The sequence below is a fragment of the Centrocercus urophasianus genome, unplaced genomic scaffold (assembly GCF_019232065.1).
Source record: "Centrocercus urophasianus isolate 14NV4802_14NV808 unplaced genomic scaffold, USGS_Curo_1.0 seq_30, whole genome shotgun sequence".
Taxonomy (NCBI): Eukaryota; Metazoa; Chordata; class Aves; order Galliformes; family Phasianidae; genus Centrocercus; species Centrocercus urophasianus.
This window is the reverse complement of record NW_024884867.1, coordinates 12,430,272-12,455,149: the sequence shown is the minus strand read 5'-3', so window position 1 is coordinate 12,455,149 and position 24,878 is coordinate 12,430,272. Positions and strand designations below refer to the sequence as shown.

Sequence of the window (24,878 nt, the reverse complement as noted above, 5' to 3'; positions counted from 1 at the left end):
AAACAGGTGTTCTGTAGTTCCAAATTTGCTCTCCCAAACACTGTTACTATGCTCACTGAATCTCTTGTAGTTTTCATGGACTTCAGGACCAACCTAGTGTCACAAGCTGTTCAGTATGTTCTGATCTGGCTGATTGTTTCAGGGTACATTTGAATCTGAGACAGGATGTCTCAGCAGCAGAGGCAAGCAAACTATGCACTCAGAGCAGCACAGAGGGTTACAAGTTTTAGTCAACATATACACATATACACACACAGGCATTCATTTTTAGATAATCCTTGCAAGCAAGAAGCAGAACCTCCCTAAGCAAGTGCACTATTACTTTCTGACCCTTGAGAGACAGCAAACCACCAAAAGGAGAGAGAAAGACTATGCTGGCAGTGCACTCTGTAGGCAGCACCAGCTGGGCATCCCCTGCTTCAAAGGGCACTTTGCCTTTCACCCCCTCTGCAATCGCTCTCCTGCTTTGATTTCCCCAGGGTCTTCAAGGTTTGTTCCATTGCATGCTGTGCCCATGCAGCCAACACATAATACAGAGCCCAAGAGGAACAACTGTTTGCAAAACAAGCCTTTGCATAAACAAGATAAACTACCAAGGTCGGCTCTATCTACAAAACAAGATACTTGCAGTTACAGCTACAAATATCAGTTCCCTTAAAACAGAACGCTGTTTCATCCCAGGATCATTCTTCAGTCAGAGGCTGTTAGGTCCCCAACACACTGACCATGGCTTGCTGCAGCTTATGTAAAGCTACTAACCCATAAATTGGGTACGTAACTGAGATAATGCAGCACTGCATTGGAGCCATACCCAAGAAAAATCTCAGGAATAGTTTTCAGCTTACTAAAGAAGAGTTATTCAGCTTAGTAGTTGCTAATCTTGACATACATAAGCTTCAGAAATGCAATACAAGCTAAATGTATGCATGTGTAAGATGATATCTGAAGAAGGAACAAATACATCAGCACAATAATCAAGACCCATTCAGCTGTATCCTCAGTTTATAGATACATACTTCTATACAAGCTAGTAAACAGAAGTAGGTGCCATTCATGCCAAAAGGTTATCAAAGTTTAGACACTAAAGTATCAGAAGCAACTTGTAACTAGAGCTTCAAGAACTGTCCAGAGAGCATGTAGCTATTACAGGCTTCTGTATCAATAAGGTAAAATGTCTCCACATTAAGAAGATTCATGCAATAGGAAAGTTTGTTACTCAATAAACGCTCAAGCAGTAGCCAAGTCATCTATGACCATGAACAAGGAGGATAAACCATAGTCCCTTAGATTCAGTGCTCCTGATTATATGCTCTAGACTTGAAAACATCCACTCACTGAAAATTACGCATTCACGCTTTGGTGTTGGGCATGAAATCAGTTCATCTGCCAAAATATAACCCGTTATGAAAGACGATAAAGTGAAGCATCACAAGTGATTTAACCATAGGATAGCCAAGCTTGTCTTGCTTTAATTAGCCCTAACTCAGAGCACTGAAGTAGCACACAGCCTCTCCAATGCCTCCTCTCAGATACTGTGCTACAGCTTGACGTCCTCTTCATGACAGCCACTTGACACTCTGTACAGCGAGAATCTTGAGGTATTAGTCTAGTTCAAGTTCAGCTTTTAAGCCCAAACTTACCCCTTGCAAAACCTGGTCCCTACTGAAGAACCATAATGCTTTAAGTATCTTTACAAAGAAATAAGTTTTTGCCTCAAATTCTGGCATAACTTCCCGTTCTAACTGCCATAACATCTACAGAAAGTTTCAGAAATTAACTATACATGGTGCGTAACTATTGCTGCCATCCTCTCATTAGGCTAGCAAGTAAACTTCTTAAGGCAAAAATATTACTATTTCCTAAAGGATGGTCATGTAATTACTGCCTCAGTTAATAAAAAAAAAAAAAAAAAAAAAGCTTCTTATTTTTGCAATTTGAAAGCACTGAAGATTTACTTCCATCAGTGCAACAGTAAGCACCCATATTAGAGGGCAGTGCTGCATGAAACTGTTCAACAAGCATGTTCCTTATGACTACACATAAGAACAGGAGCAGATACTCTTTACAACCATAAGAAACAAATATTTAGCCAGCACTGCTTCTTTCACTGTAAGTCTGAATGACCCAGATAACTCATCTAATATTACTATAGACTAGATTAGATCATTGCCTATCAAACAATTTTAAGAATGTTAAGATACTGATAACCCCTGTAATGATAAAAAAAAAAAAATTAGCCAGAGATATATTATTTAAATGCCACAAGTAGGATAAAATGTGACTATTCACCTGAAATTTAATAATTTTTTTCCCCTTCCAGTTTACTGATGCTTGTAATACGAGAATTTTAATAAGCATTGGGCTTTCTAGTGCTACTCTCTTTCTGCAGAAAAACAGTGATCTAGACCGAACCAGCAACAACCAACTCAGACATTGACACAGTCTTCAAGCTAAACCCCTCTCTCTAGTGGTAAGTTCTTCAGACCAACCTACTGTCTGCCTAGTACTATCTCCAAATGCTTGGGACATACCATCAGCTAAATGCCGGAGCTCACATAACTTAATGGGGTTCAGAAAATATCCCACTTCAGTTTAGTTCCACTCAGCTCTAACAGAAACACTTTTCAGAGGTTTCAATTAACAGTTGCTTCAATCCCACTACAGAAGAGTAAGACGTGGACAGAGGCTATGGGTATCTAAATATTAAGCACTAGCAGCTCTGTAAGAACATATCATCTAAAGTACAATACAAACTAAGAACACGGTAGTAATTTCTCAGGGCACTTACGTAGCTTGTGTAGTTATATAAAGTTAAAACATGCCCAGTAAGGAACTGTATATAGCCATCGGACATCCTGTCCCCACTGCCAGCCCCCCTGTTGTTGCTCCCCATCTTGGTAGGCAAGGGACATCAAGGAAGCAAAGTCAGCTGAAACATGCAAGACCGCAGGATCACAGTGTTTAGTTATAGCTGCAATTACACTTTTCTCTTAAAAACAAAGAAAAGTCACTCCCTATACAAACCCATTCCTGTATGTCAATGATGGTGATTAGATCATCTGCTCAAAGAGTCTCTACACACACAGGGTACTTCCCAACCCTTTGGGCAAATACGGTCTCCTCAACACTACATAGCTGAGTCACCACAATATTTAGCTCTACCTTCTGAATACAAGTCCAAGAAGTTATTTTCAGCTGGAATCATCCTGAATGCTTTTACATTCACATATGTCTAGCCAAAGCAAACTTTGGAAATCCATTACAGCTCAGCTTAATCATGCCTATTGCCTCAGGCAATTTCATGCCCACAATAGACAGTAATCCTTAAGAGGAGATCTCAGACTAATCAAAAGAAAGTGGTTTTGCCCATGAAGTGACAGAAGTAAATCTATATCACTTTAAGACCAGATTTTAGCTTCTCAGTACCAAACTAAAATGTATAGAATTTATACATAAAGGAGACAAAACATGCACACAGGTTTTTTCAGCTGTTTGTGCTTAAGAGTTTGTATTAGCTACTCCAGAGAAAGCAGAAACCTGCCTATTGATCACTGTGCCTGTCCATTTACAGGACAAAGAGCCAAGAAATCCAAGACTTTGCATAACTGCTGTTTTCTCTACAGGGCTAGCTGAGATTTTTAATAGTGAGAGATAAAAAATAAAAAAAATTAAAAAAATAAAGGATGAAATTAAGCTTTTAAGAACAAGCCTATGATTAAGTAAAGGAAAGTTCGACTTCAGACCTAGAACATTTTGTTCACTGAATTCCAGTAATGTCAGTCCCACTCTGTTTGTATTTAGTCTTTTATGGCATTCCCATTCATAGAATCATAGAATTGAGGTTTGGAAAAGACCTTAGAAATCATCAAGCCCAATGGCAAACCAAACACATGGTAAACTGCAATCCAGTAAATAATTTATAATCCACAGCTCCAACAGAAGCACTGGAATTAAGAATCCAATTATATCCTAATAGTACATCCCAGCAGTTCCTCATTACAGCAGGGCTGCAGTAGTCTATACTTCTGTTACAGCTGATCAGCTACTAGCTTATTGCCAATCCTTGCTGTAGGACTTAAACTATTATATTCTCTGAGGGAAGAATAAGCAAGTTCTTTGGGGAACTGTGAACAGTTTACAACTAAAAACAGTATCGTAATTGCGTTATGTGGACCTAAACAGTAAGACTTGAGGCAGCATTAAGCTGATCAATTTCTGTATCTCTTACAGTAGCTACTGTCTCCTCATAAGTTCATACCAGGGTTGAAGGTGCAAGCTGTAACAACTTCTAATTTCACACACACTGTGACTAGCGTACATTCCTCCTGCACAGCCCTGGAGGTACAGTTCAGTTAGAAAAACTATCAACATAAAACAAGCTGCATGAGGAATGTAAGCAGTCTACCTAATACTCCTTCAATTTTATGTGAACCAAGATCACAGTTTTTTTTCCCCACACTTGTTCATCCAGGTAGAGGCTGGGAGAGTTCAGTACTTAGCACCACCACTTGTTTAGCTTCCCCAAAGACCACTTCCTGCGTACTTCATTTCTCCTTTTAGCTGAGTATAGAGAAGACTTAGTATAAGGGAAATAAGGTTCCATCAGCACCAGGCTGAATTTGAAATTGAGTAACCAGCTACTCTAGCTACTTACAAACATACTAATTAAAATATCTACAGATAAGCAGTACAGTTTGAATTGAGATGCAGAACAAATCAATATAGAATTACTGATACACAGCAGTTGTAAGAAACTGTTTCTGATTTAACATCATAAAGCAGTGTAGTAGATCTGTCATACTACTCATTTCAAACATGGCAATTTAACTGTAGCCAAACCTATTCCTTGGAAGAAATCCGAGAAGAAAAAAAAAAATTAAGCTGGATGATAATGAAGCATTATGAACAGGAGTGAAGGCCTACTCTTGTCGTAAGAAAACTCCCTACTGGCCAACAAGGAGCAAGGAGCTAACGCATCTAGAGTAGACACATATAATGTAAGATAGAGTTGATAAAACCATACTTCATATATCCAGCCAAAACAAACACGACCAGCTCCCACACGTCTTCCGATTCTCCCCATTACACTTGTCATGTAAAAACAGGTGCTGAAGTAACACTAAGGAGACTGATGAATTCCTGTCCCAGTCACTAATCTTAGTTTCCTAGTGTGGAACACTGCTTTGGAGCCACTGCTCTCAGACTGACGGAGCGGAAGTGGAGTGGGGAGGCGTGAGCCCCACAGAACAATCCAGTTCAACACATCAGTGGCATGGTCCTAAGGTTTCCCACACTCCCCTGTACAGTCCGCTCCAGCACAGGCTCAGTCCTCCCAGTAATATCATAACATTTAGGAGCAAAAGCAGGTGGTGGCAAAAAATAGCATGTGACTTCAGTAGGACTCCCTGGGGAAGTTACTAGCCCCAGACTCAAACCAGAAGTGCTCTAATGCTCACACAGACAGTGTCGTAAGACAGAACTTAGCCCTCAGAAACAGTCATGTAACATGCAAAGCAGGACACTACACCTATAACATCAACCATAACATCCACTTATCACTGCACAGCCAAAAACAACCAGCAGGATCAGTGACACCTGCTAGCTTTAAGTTGTGAGAACCAAATGCTTCTTCCTAAGGTGAGCCTGACATTAAAAATACCTTGAATCTTCACTTTCTTACTCAGACAGCTGCCCTTTACCATGAATTAATTGTATGACAGCAATCGCTACTATCCTGTAGGGTTAAGGGGGGAGGAGGAGTAATTCTTCACTATATTAAACTCTCAGCTCCAGTGAGTAGGCAGGTGTGTGCTCACGCTGGCACAGAGCAGATATTTCTGGAACTCATTGCCCAATCATTTTTTCCAGCCTTGGTCTCCTCCCAGAATGACCAAGGCAGTTCTCACAGTCACCCGAAATCCCTCCCCAAAAAGGAACTGCAGTAGTACCAAGTCTCCCAGAGGATGGGTCTACAGTTCATTTTTGAGATGAAAGACTGATTTGACAGAAGAAGGCTGGGCAGAGACAGCAGGATGACTTGCCAACTCCACTTCCTGTTCCCTCATTCATTTAGAGAATTCCTTTAATTCCTTCCTGCCTTACACTGCATGCTTGCTGCCTGTTGTTCTCCCACTCTGTTTCTAACCCTTCTTTAGCACCAAGTTAAGAAAGGAACAGAGAAACCGGCTTGGCTGCACGGCACCCATTAGAGATGGACCTCTTCCAGCACTGATGCTACTCGTAGGCCATCAGAACTGCGCCGTTGTGAAGAAGGGCTTTCTTTCTTTTCTATATCGTTGTGTTTGGGAGGGAGGCAGAGGCCCTCGGGCCCTCGACCCCCAACCCGCAGCCACACGGCTCCCCGAAACCCGGAGGCTGAAGGTCGCTGTGAGGAAGAGTAAAGCCCCGCGCACCCCGAGAGGCGACGGCTCCCTCAGAAGCGTGGGGAGCCACTCTCCCTTCTCGGAGCGGCCCCGAGTGACTCTGCACAAATCGCGCCCGGCGGTGGATGGGGGCGCTGCGCCCCGCGGTCCGCACCGCACGCTCCCCTCACCCCGGACTAGGCCGCGGCCGCCCCTCTCCGAGGTGCACGGGGAGACAGACGGGAACAGCCCCCACCCTGTGTTCCCCGTTCCCTTGAGCTCACCTGGAAGTGCTCCTGGAAGCGAATAGGCAGGATCTGGGCCATGGCTAGGGGAAAACTCTCCGGGGATGGGTGCGAGGAACAAGAGATGGAAATAAAGCGGATAAGGGGGCACAGCTGCACCCCGCACAAGGCGAGAAGAAGCGCAGGGGGACAGAGCTGGGAAGGGGAGGGGAAGAAATGGAAACGAAGGGCGACGCAGGCGCAGTATCCTCACAGAGAGTGCGCCCCGCTGCCCTTTTCTGCCTCGTGGGGCCGCTCACTCCGAAGGTGGGATCACTCCGCTCCTCGCAAGCTCCGCCAGGGTCTTCTCAAATAGTCCCGTGCCGCCGCGCCTTCCCTCCCGTTTCTCACCTCCTCGTCTCCCGCCTGTATCTCAGACCGTCACCGCCTTTCCATCCCACATGGCTCCCGCTGAGCAGTGGGGAAACGACTGCCAGGACAGGGGGCTCCTCCGTTCCGGATCGTCAAAGTGCGATATTCTTCCGCAGCGCCCCGAGACCCAGCCCACTCCCCGGCTCCATAAGGCGGAAGCGGGCGGGGATGTGTTCCACTGACTCCTTGCTCCGCCGGTGGTGCGGAGGCTGCCCTTCGAGGCAGGGTCCGATAGCGGTGTTGCTCTGCCCTCAGCGCTACCCGCCACCGCTGACCAAAAGGGAGAGGGGCTGACAGGAGCTGAAGGACGGCTATCGGGTGTTGTGGAGCCCCCGCCGTTGAGCTTTGAAGTGGAAACACAGATCTTTCCACGAGATGACATCGTGAATTGGAAAGTTGTTGAGTAACTGAGGAGTGAGGGGTCCGATGCAAGCCATAAATCAGAGCTTTCTGTTATTTTAAAACCTTGATCTCCATTGACCACCCATCAAATGGGGGACGCCCCGCGCAGCCTAAAGGAGAACCTGGAGGGCTGCAGGTGCTGGGGAACCATGAGTAGAAGGCACAGGGGCAGAGGTGCCTCTGAAGGAAGAATTAGGAAATACTTCTCAGAAGGAGTGATAATGTGTTGGAACTGGCTGCCCAGGGAGGTGTTAGAGTCACCATCCCTGGAAGATGTTCAAGAAACATGGAGGTGTAGCACTGAGAGATGTAGCTCAGTGTGTGCGGTTTGACAGTTGGACACAATGACCTTAGGGGTCTTTTCCAACCTCAATAGCTCTGTGGTTCTGTACAGCCAAATCCCTCAGGAAGTCCACTTTCTACGTCCCTCGCTGGTGGTAGGCACCGAGGAAAAATCGAGCCAAGGCGCAGACGGGGTTTTTTGCTTTATAAAGTCACACAGCTGAGTTGCCTTCACCTGTGCTCACAGGGCTGAGCTGGTCCTTTCCCCAGGTGCTCAGTCAGTGGTTCAGACCCGGACTCAACAATTCCCATCCACATGCCCACTGGCCAAATCCTGCTAATTACAGCATCCCATCCTTTTCATGATAAAAAAAAAGAAATGGCATCTTACTTTGTATATACGTTTTTGGCACTCTATTGTCCACTCATGTTTTCCTCCTAATTTTTGCTTTTCCATCCAGTTCTGTGTTTAAAGAACTGTTCTTTTAACGTCTTGCTTTGCTGAGCATATAGGTTGGCTTGTTTGAAGCCTGATCAGCTCTGAAACATTGATAGTGTTTGAAGTTTTGTGGTTTTCACCCATCATTGTGCACATTCCTGGCACCAGGTTGGTGAAAACAGTAAATACAGCATTTTTCAAAAAATAATCTGAAAGTTTTCATATATATATAATATATATATTATATATATATATAATTGCTGCAGCACTGTTTAATAGCTGAATGTTTCATGCTTAAATTCCTTCTAGTTTATTCTCCAGCAGAGACATGAGTTTTTACACACATAGCATTGAAAGGAAATCTTTTATGGTGGATTTACTACAGACACTTTCTTCATGAATTTATAGGCTGGTATGTGAAGTCCCATCCTGTATTCCCTACGCATGGAAAGCTAAGCTGGAGATGATAAATTCTAATGGTATTTTATGTAAAAATGAATAGAAGTGTTGAGGGGTAATAGCAATGCAGGCTGGGGGTCTTCAGATTCCCCACAGAGCTAAAGCCATGATGGTAATTCACTTGTGACTTGCAAGCAGTACACCTGTCTTTCCTCCAAGGAATGTTTTCATTTAAAGAAGCCATTTCTGTCTCTCTCTGCATAGAGCAGTGACATTTATGCTCCCTTTGTCTCAACATCATCATTTGGTTCTTCTCTGGACATTTGCATTCTCCAGGTTTGCAATGCAGATGCTGAATTGCTTGCATGGTAATGTATCGGGCAATTGAAATTGCAACTTCTTCATCTTAGCCTTGTAAAAACAGAGGTCTATTGGTCAGTGATACAAAGCAGAAGAAAGGGTGTGAGAATCAACACCTGTCTTCAAAATCGAGACAGAGGGATCAGGGCTGCTTGCTGCACAAAACTTTTTTGAAGCTGAATTACTTTAGAGAATTTTCTCAGGCAATACATCCATGAAACGGACAGAGATTATCTGTTCTTAGAAAATACAACCAGTGAAAAGAAAGGTGGTAACTAACATCAATCAAATGCGCTTCTATCACTAATTTCACTAGTTCTGGAATGACAGAAACCTGACTGTACCTACAAGTAGACAAAATAGAATCTTAGCCTAAATGGGCTTAAATGCCATTCAGCAGAATAACTACTCAGCATGCATAAATAGACTATTGGAATAAAAGGCTGGAAATGGTCTAAAGAGGTCTTTGGTTATTACCTCTGCCCTACAGCAAGATTTAGTGAACCAATGTTTTCCAATCACAGATTAATAAAGTGAATTAGGAAATACTGACTATAATGACTGCTACGGCCTTTCAGCAATTTACTTCAAAATAGACCCTTGACAAGGAAACTTTAGTGTTCATTTTCTTAACATAATTCTATTTTCCAGGAAACAGAATAAAGCCAAGAAAAGCATAAACCTAATTATATTTGATAGCAGTAAAACATGCAGATGGTAAACAGACTTTTCATTTTCTGTAGGGCCGTTACAATATTCATCCTCTTCAATTAATCCTGGAAAGAAACATTTGCTAAAAACATGAGCTATGAATTCTCCCTCGCCTCCAGGAGCAGACAAGTCGTTTATGGTTATGCTTCCACTATGTTTTCCGGTTTGCTCTTTTACATCATAACAAGATTCCAGACCACTGGCCAAATTCAGCCATGTGATGGAGAGGAATAGACTCAAAGACAATAGATTTCTGCAAGTGTCATGAGAATAGGCAGCCAAAGAATGGAGACTTTTAATTAGACAGACTAACTGGTAAATCTGTGAAAAAAAATGAACCCAAATCATGGAAAAATAAAATCTTTGATCAATGCTTGCACCCTTTTGCATTAATTTTATTATTAAGGAAATGCTTTTTCCACTTTATGCCCAAATTCCTGCTTTTGTAGAAACCTGTACGCTTTTCTGCATTAACTTTAGAGACAAATAGGTTCAGAAATCCTCAGCCTCCTCCTGAAAACAGCATTATTTTTCTCAAGTTTACCCTCTTCAAAAACAGGCTCTTAGTAGACTGTGTAATGCTATCTTAGGTAACAGAGCACCCACCTACTTTTCTTTTTACCTCTCCCATTACATTGTAGGATTACAGAAAACTGAAGATGAAATCACTGGTTTTCTTACTCTCATCTTTCTCAGTTGAGAGTTGTTTGTGAAACAGGTTTCAGTAGGAGTTCTCCACACTTCGTAGTTCTTTGTGATACATGCAACCTAAAAGTAACAGACTGGCTTCTCTGGAACTCCAGTCTTAAGTAATATTTTCAAGACACCAACACAGATGTTTCCCAGAGAGGTTCAGCAGCCATACACATCGCTACCTTCCAGATGTTTGAGATTACAACATAGAATAAAGTGTAGGATTTACACAGATTTACACAAAGTCATCAGAACAGTATGTCTAAACCACCTTTAAAAATATTCCTACCAGAGCTAACAGAAGCAATATGTGAGCATGTCTTGCTAACTGCCATTAGAATGAATTTAGATGACGCAGCGATTAAGATAGCTGTGCCCCTTTATGCCAGTGCTTCCAGTGTAACTGATACTTCTTGCGTCAGGCATATTAAGCAAAGGGAAAAAGCTCTTATGCAGAGGCAGCCTTAACAAATAAGAAAGGGAATTTGTAATCCTGTCTTTTTAGAGTATAGTTAATCTTCTAAGAGATGCACATCTTTTAAGAAGATCTGCCCACATTACCAAAAAAAAAAAAAAAAAAAGGTGTTTGGTACTCTTGCTTTTTCTATAAGCCTACAAGATATCTACAACAGCAAATTGTAGGACATCTACAAAAGCAATATCAATTTCAGCAAAATATGCTATGCCACATATGTATCTTTAGAAAATGAAAAGAAAAAAAAGGAAAGGTGAAAACATAGAAAGTACTAATTGAAATATGTATTTAGTATTTTGTTGCCATAATTTGCAGATGTTTGGTGTTCATCATAGAGTAATATGACTAGATGAAGCATTAATTTCAAAAGAATGTGTGAAGGTCCAGATAAGTAGTGGCTTTTATTTGTCACCCTCATTCTGCACCAAGAAATACTGCACCCAGGAAGTAAGTAAGTGTCAGAGTTCTCCCCCTTCCGTACTGGCTATCTGCAAATCATTTGCTGAAATTCAACCAGAGCTTGGTGTGAACACTGGATCAAGTAAGGTTGCATTATCAGGGCAAATCCAAACTTTTTGTGCATTTCTATCTATTGTCATTTTATGAAACATAATTACTACTACTAATAAGCAACTCTTCTTTTGTTTCTTTGGTTATGCTGGAATGTGAGAGCTACATAAATGAAAGAACCACAGATTTTGTCTGCCCTCCCGAAGATCTTTAAATATCTACATGCTTCTTTCCTAGCCCAGAATGTTATTGAGAAAACATACACTGTGTTGCCCGATGCAAGAAGTATGTTCAGTTAGCAGATATTGCCAAGTTTGTGCCTGTAAACAGGAGCTTGGATTTGTCTTTTCCAACCCAAGAAATCCTTTGATTCTGCCTGGACTGTGACTGATCATACTCATTCACAAAGCGAGAGAACAAATTGTTGCTAAGAGAGTGGAAATTCTGTGTTCAACCAATAATATCAAAACAGAGATAGCCGAATAAAGGCCATAGGATTAAAACACAAAACACAGACTGAATCCATCTTCATCTGTAATATAAAGTCAAACATTCTGGAATGGTCTGTCCCTTCCCTGTCCAGCTGCTCTTTTCAAAAGCAATGCAGCTGCACTTGCTGGTGATACTAAGACTCTGGTAAATGAGTGGCATGGTCCTGGTGTGGTTAGTCAGGGTTCTCTGACTTGTTTGTATGTTGTCTCCTCAAATGATTAGCTATGAAGCAACAAAACAGCATTTCTTATACTGCTTATCTCAGACATCACTTCCTCTCTAGTCATCTCCTTTCATAGTTGCATAGGACATTACGGTATTATTGTCGGGTGTATTTGGCTTGCACTTAATCCAACCTTCCAGCTCTTGTCTGAATCATATAAATACAGCAGCAGGAAAAAGAAGCCTTTTGTTCTCCCCCTTGTGCTGGGAGGGTATGATAAGCATCAACATGGACATGTTCCTAAAGACCAAGATGTTTCCCAGAAGTTTGCTCACAGACCGCATAACCCATCTGTTTTCTGGAGAATACAGTTACTTAAAGCAGCAGAATTCACTTCAGAGACTTCGTAAGGTAGCAGCTGTTTATGTTGATATTTCCGATGGGAATGGAAAATAGACAATATTGAGCCTATCTCAACATCATCTTTAATTCTTCTTTCCACTAGTTCTACATATTATCGCTTCCGGCTGTTCACACAGACACTTTTCTTTCACCCAGCAACCTTCCAGTCTTCATACTTCTTTCATACTACAACAGAGGTACTAAGGTAGCAGAACAGTTGATGAGAGTCAAAATAGAAATAAATTATATATTTATACCACATGGCCTATGAATAATTGAATAAACAAATCACAGAGCATCTGAGACTGTCTTCAGAAGTTCCTTTCCTTAAGAACATTCATTTTAAGTAGTTCTGAACAGACATGTGAAAGGTTGTAGATGCTTAAGAAATATTTCCAAATGTTATCAATTCCATAATTTATCACTGATCCATGGAAGGGTAAATTGGAATTAATGGTTCTCTCAAATAGTATTCTTTCAGTACTTACCTTCTAAATCCCGACACACGAGATCCAAGGAAGCAGACACCCCTAGAGATTCATGAAGATCATTAACACGGTAGGACTGACTCAAAAAGTATGTCTACCTGTGCTTAACCATAACAGTGGAAGGAACTTAAAAGGTTTTAATGTGATTCTCAACAACACAAACATATGCTTATATTTAAGTTCATTTCTGAATTAAGGACTTAGCTCCTTGCAATCTAATGCACCCAAACCCCACTGTTCTGTCATTGCCACTGGCTGCTGGTGTCTAATGACACTAGAAAATAAGTGATGTCCTACTATATACATCACAGTGAAAAGTTGCCTTGATTGAGTTGCTCATCTTATCTCATTTGGTCACTCATGAAGCCCTCAGGCTTCTGGCAGGTTGCCACTGTAAACCCAGCAGAATGCACATTACCTTGAGAGGTGAATAAGACCTCAATGATGTCCCAAACCCTCACCTGTAAAGCAGGCAATTGAAAAAAAAAAAATGTTTCTTTAGCTTATGTATCTATGCAGAAAGGAAACAGTTTCAGAAATATGAAGCTGAAAATGCTAGAGCGCTCAGGTGCTTCAGATTCCTAAGAATGAGCTTCCTCTCCATCACTTTCAACTGCACTGAGCTGGACAAGCAGTTGAAACACTGCTCAGTAAAGAGCCATGCAAAGGAGCCAAGAGCAGGGATTCAGCCAATAACAAATAATCCACCTGGACGTGGATTCTAGGCTGCTCCTGCTGTGCCATAAATGTCAGTTTGTAGTGAGTTTGAGTTGTTCTGTGTCAGTGATGACAGGACCTTGACAAGTTTCCCCACCCGTGCTTTGCTTACAGGCACACCTCAGTTTCAGTGCATTAGCTCACATACCAACGAAAACTAACACATAATTGAACTATTGCAGCTGTGTCCTTACGGAGAAAATACCCACCTACCCATATCTGCCTGATGGCCTATTGATGGGAGCTCACAGGTGACCATAGCAAAGCAGGTGACTGCATTGTTGACAACTATGTCTGTGGTGCTATTTTGAACATGTACAGTGAAGTGGGCATAATCCCAAAGGCCAGGGTTGATGATTAGCATCCACAAATTCTACTAGCTCCCATCAATGCTACATTGCTGCATGCTACTTGAGGAATAAAAATAAAGTAAGAAATATCAACTGCTGTAATCTAACAACACACAATGTAGCAGATGAAATTACTCACATCCCCTCTGTGGCGCAGTTAATGGCACAAGAATTGTCAGGGCAGGTTGCAGAAGCTTGAATTGGCAATTGTCTCAACGTCTCCATCAAATTCTTACTTTTTAAGAGTTCTTGTCTTTCCACAAGAGTCAAATTACAAGAAACAAGTTCTTGGATACTCAGTCCAAGTCATCCTGCCTGCATACATTATTCCAGTAGGTAAAATAGAAAGCGATGGTGTGCCTCCCTCAGAAAGCTCTCTCCATCAACAGGTGAATACAAATCAGGTAATTCCTGAAGGCAAACACACTCAGTCATACTACCCATCAATCCCTGTATAGCAGATGAATATTTCATAGATGCAAACAAATACTGGTGTTACTCATATATTCTAAGAGAAGTCTAAGGCTCAAATCCCAGGGTAAGCAAGTCAGATTTTAGTGTTCACATTATTTGAACTCAATGCAGTGTTAGCTGTGAGGGCTGTGAGACACACTGAAGCCAAGCAAAGGTTTTTTTCTAAGCAATAGAAAATCTTGCAGCTTTTAGGGTCATCTAGAATTAAGATGCCAAGGAGGACAGCCACTTTCCCCAAAATATACACAAATAGAATTGAAAGGCCGTTTTCTATGAAGTTCTGTCTTGCCAAGAACAAAGTCACAGTCCATCTAGAATAACTGAAACAGGGCTCCAAAGTGACTGTACTTAGAAAACCCTGCCTGGCATCCAGAGATCTTCCTAATTTAGCAGTCCACTTATTCCATGGGCGCCAATGTTTTCTTTCAAGAATCTTACCAACCAAAAAATTATTATGAAAAACAAACAACACAGAAGCCAAGTTCCTGCCCTCATACACAGGTGAGAACCCAGCTGAACACCAGGACGTTTTGAAGACTTTTGCCATCACAAAATTTGGGACCATGCAGGAATATCATATACCTGTTGCTTTTAAGTTTTCAAGATGGTACAATTATTTGTGTCTTATTCCTATCCTACTTGTCCTCCTCATGCATACCATTTATTATATTCTTGATAATATCAGAGTCTATGGCTAGATTACTCCTCAAGTAACATCTCAGATTATTTCTTCTTTGCAAGTGAAGGCTTTACATAAATGAATGCTTATCTGCATTCCACTTTCACTATCAAAGAAAATCTACTCAAGAATCAAGTAAAATGCAATGTTGTCTTTTTATGCTCAGAAAGCAAAACCCACCAGCTCCAAACTAATTTCCATTTTGACTCAAAATTTACAGAAAATGTTGAGGAATTTAATAGATTTTACTACGGGAAGGAGTTATCTGAAGTTGTAATAAAAAAAAAAGGAATAAATAAATAAATAAATAAATAAGGAAATAAATGCAAAATCCCACAATTAACAATAAACACCTTTATTAATCAGCCTACCACTCAGTAGTCATTTAATTCAATCTTCTAAATTGCAGTTCATTTTAACATTTAAAGAAAAGAAAAAGCAAGTGATATACCTGGATGGTACAGACACAAAGTCTTGTTTAAAAAAAAAAAAAAAAAAAAGTATACTTCTAAAAATGCCTATAAAGGTCTATTGGTTTAGAAGGCAGAGGTCGTATTATCTATTTCACCATTTATCAAACAACATTGCTTCAGAAAAGCTATTAGGCAGCAAAATATTTCAGATAAATTTCGCAAATTAGAAATCAAAGCAACAACAAAAATACCACCAACTGTAAAACCTTCTTCAGGAAAAGACCAGATTCACATAGAGAGCATTTACATACAACCCAAACAAAGGCAGTAGTTTCTCTTTGAAATGTTGGATAGCACACACGGTACACCCCAATAGGGCACAGACCAGTGTCTGAGTAATTTCAGTAAGAAGAGAGTTCAGGTGCAGCAACACATCTTCGTAGCACAGACTAAAATTCACCTATGCATAATTTGTTACAGTATTTAATACAACACTCAAGCAACTTCAAATCATACACACAGAGGAAACTAGTAAACATATCTGACTATTCCCACTTTTTTTTTTCCTCCTTCCTGTTTTTAGCATATATCTTATTACACATACATTAGAAAGTATACACTAGTTCCCAGTGTTTAACAACTCTTCAAAAATTCATTAGCAAACTTTCTGAGAAACAATATGTATCCTTTTACAAAGTAGACTGAAAATAACATTTTCCTCTCTTACTCTGACCTTAGTATTAGGCTTCTACTCAAGCCAATAGAAATAATACTAATTAGAGCTATTTTGCTGCAAGAACATCTTATGCCAACACAAACCTAGACAAAACAATTTAAGTTATCAAGTTACACTTGAGTCTTCTGAAAGTCCTATACTTTATACAAAGTAAGTTTTTCAACAATATCCAAAAAGAAATAAAATCGTTCTTCTTCACAGAAAAGAGTACAAAAAGTTACAGAAAGTCTATCATTACATATATAAGTGGCATTCTTGGAAAGGCGAAGCTCATGGTGTTTTTTTTTCCTACCTTGGAATTTCCACCTTCCCGCAGGAGAAGAAGTTACTCTAATGAGAAAAAAATATCACGTACAAAATACTGTTGTTTCTTCATGTAAATCAGCAGAAAACATAAAACATGAAAGTTAAGAAAGGTAATTCAGTTAGTAGCAAATATTAATAACTCCCATCAACATATTTCTTTCCCTAAGAAAAAAAACTCACATCTGAAGCAATCATTTAAAAAAGGCTATTAAAAAAAAAAAAAACACCAAAATTAATAAATGGAACAGAAAAGCCTAAGTAGCAAAAAAATAACGACACACAGTGCACATAAGTCACAGGTTGAAGCAGTGACAGAACAGCTGGTGGGAAAACAGAGCCAGCCCAGAGGAGTTCAGGTGCATACAATGTACCTGAGCAACCTGAAGAGTTGGAACCAGGATCCATCTACTCCCAGGCCTCATTTAAGGGTCGGCAGTGGAAGCAAGGATGTTTTGCTGGAGGTTTTTTTCCTTCCTTCAAACAGTAAGCAGCTGGGGGGTTTTTTTGTTGTTGTTTTTGTTTTTTTTCCTCCTCCTTTGTCTAAAGATTTTGTCACCCTGCTATCGTTGCTGTGCTTTCCCCATCACCTTACAGCATTACAACAAGTTAGTGAGACAATGAATTAAACTGTTAAAGATGTGAGAAGTCAGACTTCTGTATAATCTCCGTATGTTGGAGATTTTAGTCTGCTTGGATTATAAGGCTCTCAAAGCAGAAATACAGATTTTAAAAATTTCTTTTTATTCCCCTTCTTTGCCTGTGTTTTCAAGGCCAAAGACATTCAGGATGTGCAAAACATTCAGTAATGCTGATACAGCTAAGCTGTTGACCAAAACAATTGAGTTCATTCTGTAAATTAACTTAAACTAAAAACGTGAAGAGCTGGCTTCAGAAAGACAACATATTGTTAAGGCAACACTCAATTAAGTAAACTAAAATTTTAGCTGGGAATCAAGCTCTGCATTTATTTCATGTAACACAACAAGATCATCTAGCTACGCTCTTCCTCCACTAACCCAAACTTTGTGGGGAAAAAACCCATCAATCTACAATGCAAGTTAGTGAAGCCTGACTTTGGAAAAAACTTAATTTTGAAATACCTGCATATAAATGAGGACAGATTTCAACCTACACTGAGTTATTTGCTGTGGTGGTTTTCGTTGTTGTTGACTATCCTATGTTCTTGACAGATATTACAAATCCTTTTTAAGATGCAAATGTTTCCATTAATCAGCACTGGGTAAGTAAAAACACCATTCTTTATACCCTATTAATAAAACGGGGAGTGAGTAAAATTTATAATCAGTACAACAAATACAATCATAATTGCAATATTCCTTCACTGACTTAACAGATGCTTAATAGATTTTGATAACTAATGACTAGTATAACAAATCTCTAAACCTTCTCAAGGCATCAGATCATATAATTCATGACTATTCTAACAGTTAAAGAGAATTATGATACTGACCAAGAAGGGAGATCATAACATTGACATTAAGTTTTTTCAAGACTTCATATTAGTATAAATTAGAGAGAAAGCAAATAAGGCTTTTCATGCTCAAAAGCTCATGCAGTTTTAAGTCTCTGCAAGTGCTATCTTTTTTAGGGACTAAATTAATGACAGTAGCAAGATTAGGAGAAACAGAAGCACACCTTCAATCTAATTCACAACTCTCATGTACTTTTCATAACACTATGCCTTAGAAGTGTGTGGTTTTAGGTTTTTTTTTTGTGATTCATTTGTCTTTACAGTTGAATTCCCCAGAGACACAGTAAGTCAAGAAATGGTCAAGTTTTCTTAGGTCTCTTTATCCTATTGGGTGAACTTTATAGCAAGTCAATGTAACAAATTCCCTTTAAAAAAAGAGTATGAATGTAATACTCATGAAAGATACAAGCCTGATAGTTCTAAAAGCCTTAGTTGTATTAACTTGGAAGAGAATATTGCACCAGCACAAAGTGGCTCTCTTCTTGGCCTTTCACCGTCAGTTTTGATAGAGAGTATTGCAATACTGACACAGGTTTTCTCCAAACTGAAATTACTTGTTTTCAAAAGAGACATCTAGTTCTCATTGTCATGTCTTCAGCTTGGAGCAGAAGTGTAGTTATTCTACAGTTGTATTTACAAATGAATAAAATGAAATAGAAGACCCAACTTGTATCTGGAAGACTCAAAACTTTTTGAGGTTTTCTTTATCTACGGGAACTTTTTGTATCTGCTAAAGCTAATGCAGAAGTATGTGCATCACAGTTGAGCTTCTTAAGAACAGTCAAAGTGTGTTCAAGGAAAACGCAGCATTGCTCACTCCTGAATCACCTGTATTTGAAATAAATATCAAATTAAGGAATTATTTCCTAACATCTGTTTGCACAGTAGCAGACCAACTCTCCATTTCTAAAATAGAAACTAACCACCTACGTAACTAAGTTGAGAAAGGGCAGAAAATGAGAGCAGATAGTGACAACTGCTACATAGGAATCTTAGGAAGTACACATGCATTAATTGTGACTCTGTTACCCAAACTTTTTGGGTACTTACCAATCAACATTTCTTGCAAACCATAACATACCCTTACTGATTTTTCCTGAAAGTAGCATAAAGCTGATAGTACCCAGTGATCCACTCATAAATACCACTGCTCATTGGAAAAAGTAATCTTAGGAACAAGAACACCTACAGAATTTTATCATTCTTGCATTACACCTTTGACAGTTTACCTTTTACACCTTCCATTGAACAGTTAGCTCCTTAAGCCCCAAGAATGCCAGAAGGCAATCACTTAGAATTATTTGCACAGCTGAAAATTGGCATATTTTTCAACACATAAAATAGCTGTAGGTAAACAGAATTTGCAGTGCTTGATCTGAACAAAGGAATACATTCTGTTCTCCCTGCCCCTCTTGGAACTAAAAAGGCAAAAGGTAGCTGATTTTCTCATCACAGCTTCCAGGCCAGGGATACTGAAGCTTTGTAGACTCTGGACTCCTCCATGCACACCATGCACAGTAATACACAGATTAACGGAGTACTGAGAGATTTTACTCAAAATGCACTTTTCCCATGTACACTGGAAAGAAATTCAAGGTATTATGCCACACTTTTAATGTCAACAAAATAGTAGCCTAACGGAGGAAAAAAAAAAAAGAAATATTTATCATCCAAGGTTGTTTTTCTTTTTAAAGAGATCTGCTGAGAAAAGACAACTGAGAAGAACTAATGCTGGACAAAATTTGTTAGATCTTTAAAGTTGTCGAATTTTTTTATCAGTGCTTTTAATACCGACGTCCAGAATCTCTACTTTTTTGGTTAGCCGATCCAGCATATCATCTTGCTCCTCTATTTCTGTCTGCAGACCAAGAGCTAGGTTTTTCAGACGACTCAATCCAGAAGACATCTCATCTGTCAAAGGAGAGATTGACCATAAGGATTCAAAGCAGTAGAAAGCATATTGCTTTAAATGGATACTACCAGGATTTCCTGTCCTCCAAAACCTTGAGTTAGAAAAAATTATTTACAACTGCTCAAGCCCAAGTATTCTCTAACAATGCAAGAAGCAAAATTTAAACACTGCTACTGCATTACAATCAGAAAGTAATCATCTTTATTTCCATTACAAGTTAAATGCTTAAAACCAAATTTGACTTTTATGATGAAGCACCCTCTAATGTAGTTTTCACTTGTTAAAAGATCTTGATGAAAACTGGACTGTACCCTTCCTCAGCACAGTATTAATAATAAGCTATTTTTTCCCAACTGATCTGCATGCAGAGATATTCTAAATACACTGAAGATTGAAGCAGTTCATTATTTAACACAGATGAGAAAATTAAGTTTCCAGAATTTGACTACAAGAAAACTATGCTGTTGTGTGCACGATTGGTACAGATGTTTCTGAAGCTAGTAAGTCTTGCGTGATTTGCGAGTAGAACAACTGTGTTTCCACTAACTGTTATGCTTGATTATTTCTCTTTGATTTATTTCTTTCTGACTTCCTCCCAGTCTTTTCTTGTTAGGTCAGCTAAATAGTGACACACGTAAGCAGAAAGGCATGCACTTTGTATATACGCTACAGTAAAATGAAAAGGTCAGCTCAGAATATTTTTGGAAGTAAAAACAGAAATGCAGCAAATTCACTAATTATTCAGTACCTTTCAATTGTTCTATATTCTGCAGAACACGTTTATTTCAAAAGTTGCAGCTTTAAGTTCTCTTGGTCCACATCAATGTACAATTTAACACAGGCATGATACAGCTGTCAGTCTGATAAGTTCAATATATCTTTCAAGATAACTGGAAGACTTTACATAATGAGGTAATAAGTACCATACTACTCTAATCCAGATGTTGAGTCATTACTTTTTCTAACACTACTAGCATCTTAATTAGGTTGTTTTGTTATTGGGTTTTTTTCCTTGAAAATGGAAGGATTAGCCTGCTTGTCCTAATGATATTTCAGTTACAGGATGTTTCAAAGATATATTAACATATCCTGGGAATTATTTTCATACCCTGGGATACATCAGCAGCATTTCCTCATTCAAAGACCAGAGATTTGCTTGCATATTCACATTTAGTAAGACTGCTTTTCGCATGGTCAATATATGATCTAAGAGAACTCCTGGTTTTGGTGTAGATGATTTGAAAAGACAATCTATAGCGTGGTTTTTTTTAATATCAAAGCTCATATAAACTATACAAAAAAAAGTTATCAGGGATATATTAGGCCTCCTCTAGCTTGAGAACAAAAAATTGAAAATCGTACTATGTCAAACAGCTTCAATTTTCTCACTTACCTAAGTTGTTATCAATTTTTTTGTGGTAGGCTTGCAGACGTTGATTCTTTGGATAGGCATCCTGTTGCACTGAAGAAATCGAATCTATGCTGCTGAAATCACTATCTGTTAAGAGTACAAGATAAAGTATATAATAAAGAAACAAGAATCAAGTTTTGGAAAGCTATCAAAACTTAATTTGACTATAGTTGCCATGTAATTATATAACCAGTTAGCAAGAGCATCAAAAGCAGTCCAACATCACTACCTACTGGACACACTCAAAATAAACAATTATAAAGCCATAATCACTCTCCTGTTGTCTTTTGTAACTCTATTGTGTAGCTAAAAAAAAAAAGACACCAACTAAAAATAACCAATAAATCCCACTACCAACAAAGCAAGTTTACCACCTTCTATCGGCATTTAACACTTGCTCAGGCAAAGCCACTAGAGAGTCACTTCTGCCCTCTGTTGGACAGACTCTTAATGTTATGTGAAATGTAATGGAGATTGATGTTACCAGAAAGCTTTTCTTTTCTCAGAGAATTACAAATCAGGAATGCTAGGATACCAGCCTCCAGAAATCAGGTAGCAACACAAGTCAGCAGTTTGTCCTACCTTCACCACCGAGCAAGTTCCCTCCACTTTGACGACAGGCATTCAGAATAAAATAAACAAACCTGAATTATCTAGGCGCCTTAAATTCGGATGACTTTCCTGATATTTTGGGTCTTGATCTTTGCTAGACATCATTGCTTCTTTTAATCTGGTAATACAAATAATAAACGAAAAATATTCTTACGGATCAAAGGCTTCATTTTGAATCAGTTCAAGAATAGGCATTAAAATTATCCAAGAGAACTTACTAGACCTGATTCAACATATCCCTTCACAACTAATTATAATCACATCTTCAGTGAAAACACAATTGGTTGTTCTAGTGCTGGAAATAGTATAAGCTTTGATATCAAAAACAAAACCACATCTGCAGTCTTGGAGGCAACCTATTCCTTTCCTCCAATTGAAAATGAAAAAGGGAAGCAGGAAAATCAATCCACACAGCACTACCACGCTTTACATAAATTTCTCAGCTGAAGACAGACAAATACTGTAAGACATAGTAATTCATTTCCATTTGTAGCTTTTAATTAAAAAAAAAAGTTGAGAAAGATGCATAATATTTAAGTAGAAGCACACCAATGCTGCAAAATCATAGTTTCCTAATACAACTGAATTAAGCATGATGATTCAGCGACTCTGAAAAATAGCCTGTGAATAAACTCCTAAAAATCTGAAGTTATTCTTACCATTACAAATGTAAGGAAAATAATAACTTTTTCGGAGTTAAAGCAAAAAGGGAACCAGGCACCAACTCAGGAGTTTACAGAATCAATACATTATTTTTAAATTTTGATTTTTTTTTGTGACATTTCAGAGAAGCTGGCAGATGGGGGGAGGGGGGAGAGAGGAAGGGGAAAGACTTATTGAGGAGTTTAGGAGAAAGACACATGAATGAAAATAGTGACGCTGTGAGGAAACAGGGGAAACTCTCTTTGTAAGAGTCAGGTAACTGGAGAGGGATCAAAGAGCACAGAGAAGACAGCTAAGGCCCTGGTAACAGAACGAGAAATATATATGACAGCACTATTCCCATTTCAACACTTACTTTAGAAGAATTGCTCTAGATCCAGATTCTTTTAGAAGAATTCTGATGACAGGCAACTCCCCTGCTTGAACCCAAGAAAACAGTACCACGCCCCAATACAATTTTCATTTGACTTACCTATTGTTGCCATAATATTCAGGTATTCCATTTTGTTCTGGTTTGCTCTCGGGTGGTTTGGCTTTGAAGTAGTTAACCAGGCCTCCAAAAACACTCTTAATGCTATTTATGTGCCTTTGACTAGTCTTCAGGTCCTGGTCCATTTTATCAACCATTTGTTCTGTACGCTTCAGTGCCTCTCCTTGACGTATGAGCTCCTAATGGACATTGACAGATAAAATGAAGCTAGTTAAGCCAAGGTAAACTGGAACCAACCATTTTTAATAAATGAGCTTTAAAAACAAAACAAAACAACTCTTTCAACTGTGCAGACTACTCCTAAAGGCTTGCAAGCCTTTTCACTTACTCCTGCTGTTCTGGGGGCATTTCAGTGAAGAGCTGGCAACCAGGTACGGCATTGGCCAGCTACAAAAACTTCATTTGTGCACAACTAGCTTCCCGGTACATACTACAAAAGAGATTCAGGCACTTTCCATGCTGGTCTTCTGTCAGACTGCATTGCTTATTGATTGAACAAGTATTGCACCTAATGGGCAACGTAGTGAAAATGCAAAGGTTTACAACAGGCAAATGAAAACTACGTCTAGTTCTGAAACTAGAAATTAACAAGGGATTCTGCTTCACATTGCTGGGTTGTTCTAGATGATTTATAAACAAACTAGCTAAAGAAAGCAAATACAGCTAGAATATTTTTTTTTTACTGCAGTTTTAAGGCAATGCTAACAGTTACAAATCCTGATACACACAGCTGTGTTATTTCAATGGCACTACGCTAAAGGAATCCAAAGATTCGTTAGATTCACTCTGACAGAAGACCTGCCCCCAGCTAATGCTGGTGTAAAACCAAGGACAATGCTAAGCCTCAATTCTCAGTCTCTCATTTCAGCCATTCATGACACAGACACCACAAGGTAGAGCTCGGTCACTTTGACGGTCATGCTGCTGCACTCAGGCAAACTCCCAATTACTGGATGACATCATGGCAAGGCCCTCATTAGTGACATGTGAATATAAACTGCACTCCAAAACAAGCACGTGAGAATGAAGGAAATGATTAATAAAGGTGGAACCAAGAGCATGATCAACGACTAAGCGTGCAGACTTCTCATTTTATAAGAGTTGCTGAAAACTAAATATATGCACTGTTAATAAAACCCAGTAAGAAACTGACACAGCTGAGCTCTGCTCTCTGTGTAAAGAGACTCCAACTGGGATGCCATGCTTTAAAAACCAGCCCTCTCCAGCAGCAAACTGTGATAAGGAGGGACGTACTGCCTCTGAGACGCTGATCGATTCCGAGAACTAACGACAGCATCCAGAGGACGGGAAAACATCAGAATCAAAACCCACACCGGAGAGGGGCAACGGCCTCGCGCCGTGTTGCTACCGCAGGGGCCCGGACCCACCTCGGAGGCGGCCACACCAATGCGCTCGGACTCGTAGAGAAGCGAGAGGGAGCGCGCGGTGCTGTCGGCGGTAGCGGCGGAGAGGCGCAGCGCCTCCTGCTGCAGGTAGCACTGCCGCTCCGCACCGCATACTTCTCCACCGCCCCGCGTCTCCTCTTCGTCCTCGTCGAAGGGGTTGTAGCTCCTCGAGACGGCCGACATGGCGAACTTCCCCAGCTCAAGAAGCCTCAGACGACGCCACTGACCCAACCCCCCCTCTTCCGCCTGCAGGCACCGGGCGGAAGTACCGCTTCCCCGGGGTGGGCCAAGCGCTCCGCTGAGAGAGGGCGGTTCGTCGGTGGATGGGCAGGGCGGGGCGGGGCGGGGCGGGGCGGGGCGGGGCGGGGCGGGGCGGGGCGGGG

At 40.0% G+C, this 24,878-nt stretch overlaps 2 protein-coding genes across 4 annotated transcripts in view; both read right to left on the bottom strand.

The window, feature by feature from the left end:
* The window catches only part of LOC122165898 (clathrin heavy chain 1-like), a 37,847-nt gene extending 31,078 nt beyond the window's left edge, over nt 1–6,769 (bottom strand). For all 3 annotated transcript variants that reach the window (XM_042829288.1, XM_042829289.1, XM_042829290.1), the window contains exon 1: nt 6,647–6,769. In XM_042829288.1, the coding sequence (XP_042685222.1) occupies nt 6,647–6,688 (42 nt within the window). In that variant the 5' untranslated portion in view covers nt 6,689–6,769. The remainder of the gene's footprint in view (nt 1–6,646) is intronic.
* An 8,624-nt stretch (nt 6,770–15,393) lies between these two features.
* SNAP29 (synaptosome associated protein 29) lies at nt 15,394–24,780 on the bottom strand. The gene is made up of 5 exons (XM_042829209.1): nt 24,478–24,780; nt 23,072–23,268; nt 21,969–22,054; nt 21,307–21,411; nt 15,394–19,912 (listed from the first exon to the last, which is right to left on the bottom strand). The coding sequence occupies exons 1-5, from the start codon at nt 24,676–24,678 to the stop codon at nt 19,755–19,757; spliced, it is 747 nt and encodes a 248-aa protein (XP_042685143.1). The 5' UTR covers nt 24,679–24,780; the 3' UTR covers nt 15,394–19,754.
* Nucleotides 24,781–24,878: the final 98 nt, after the last annotated feature.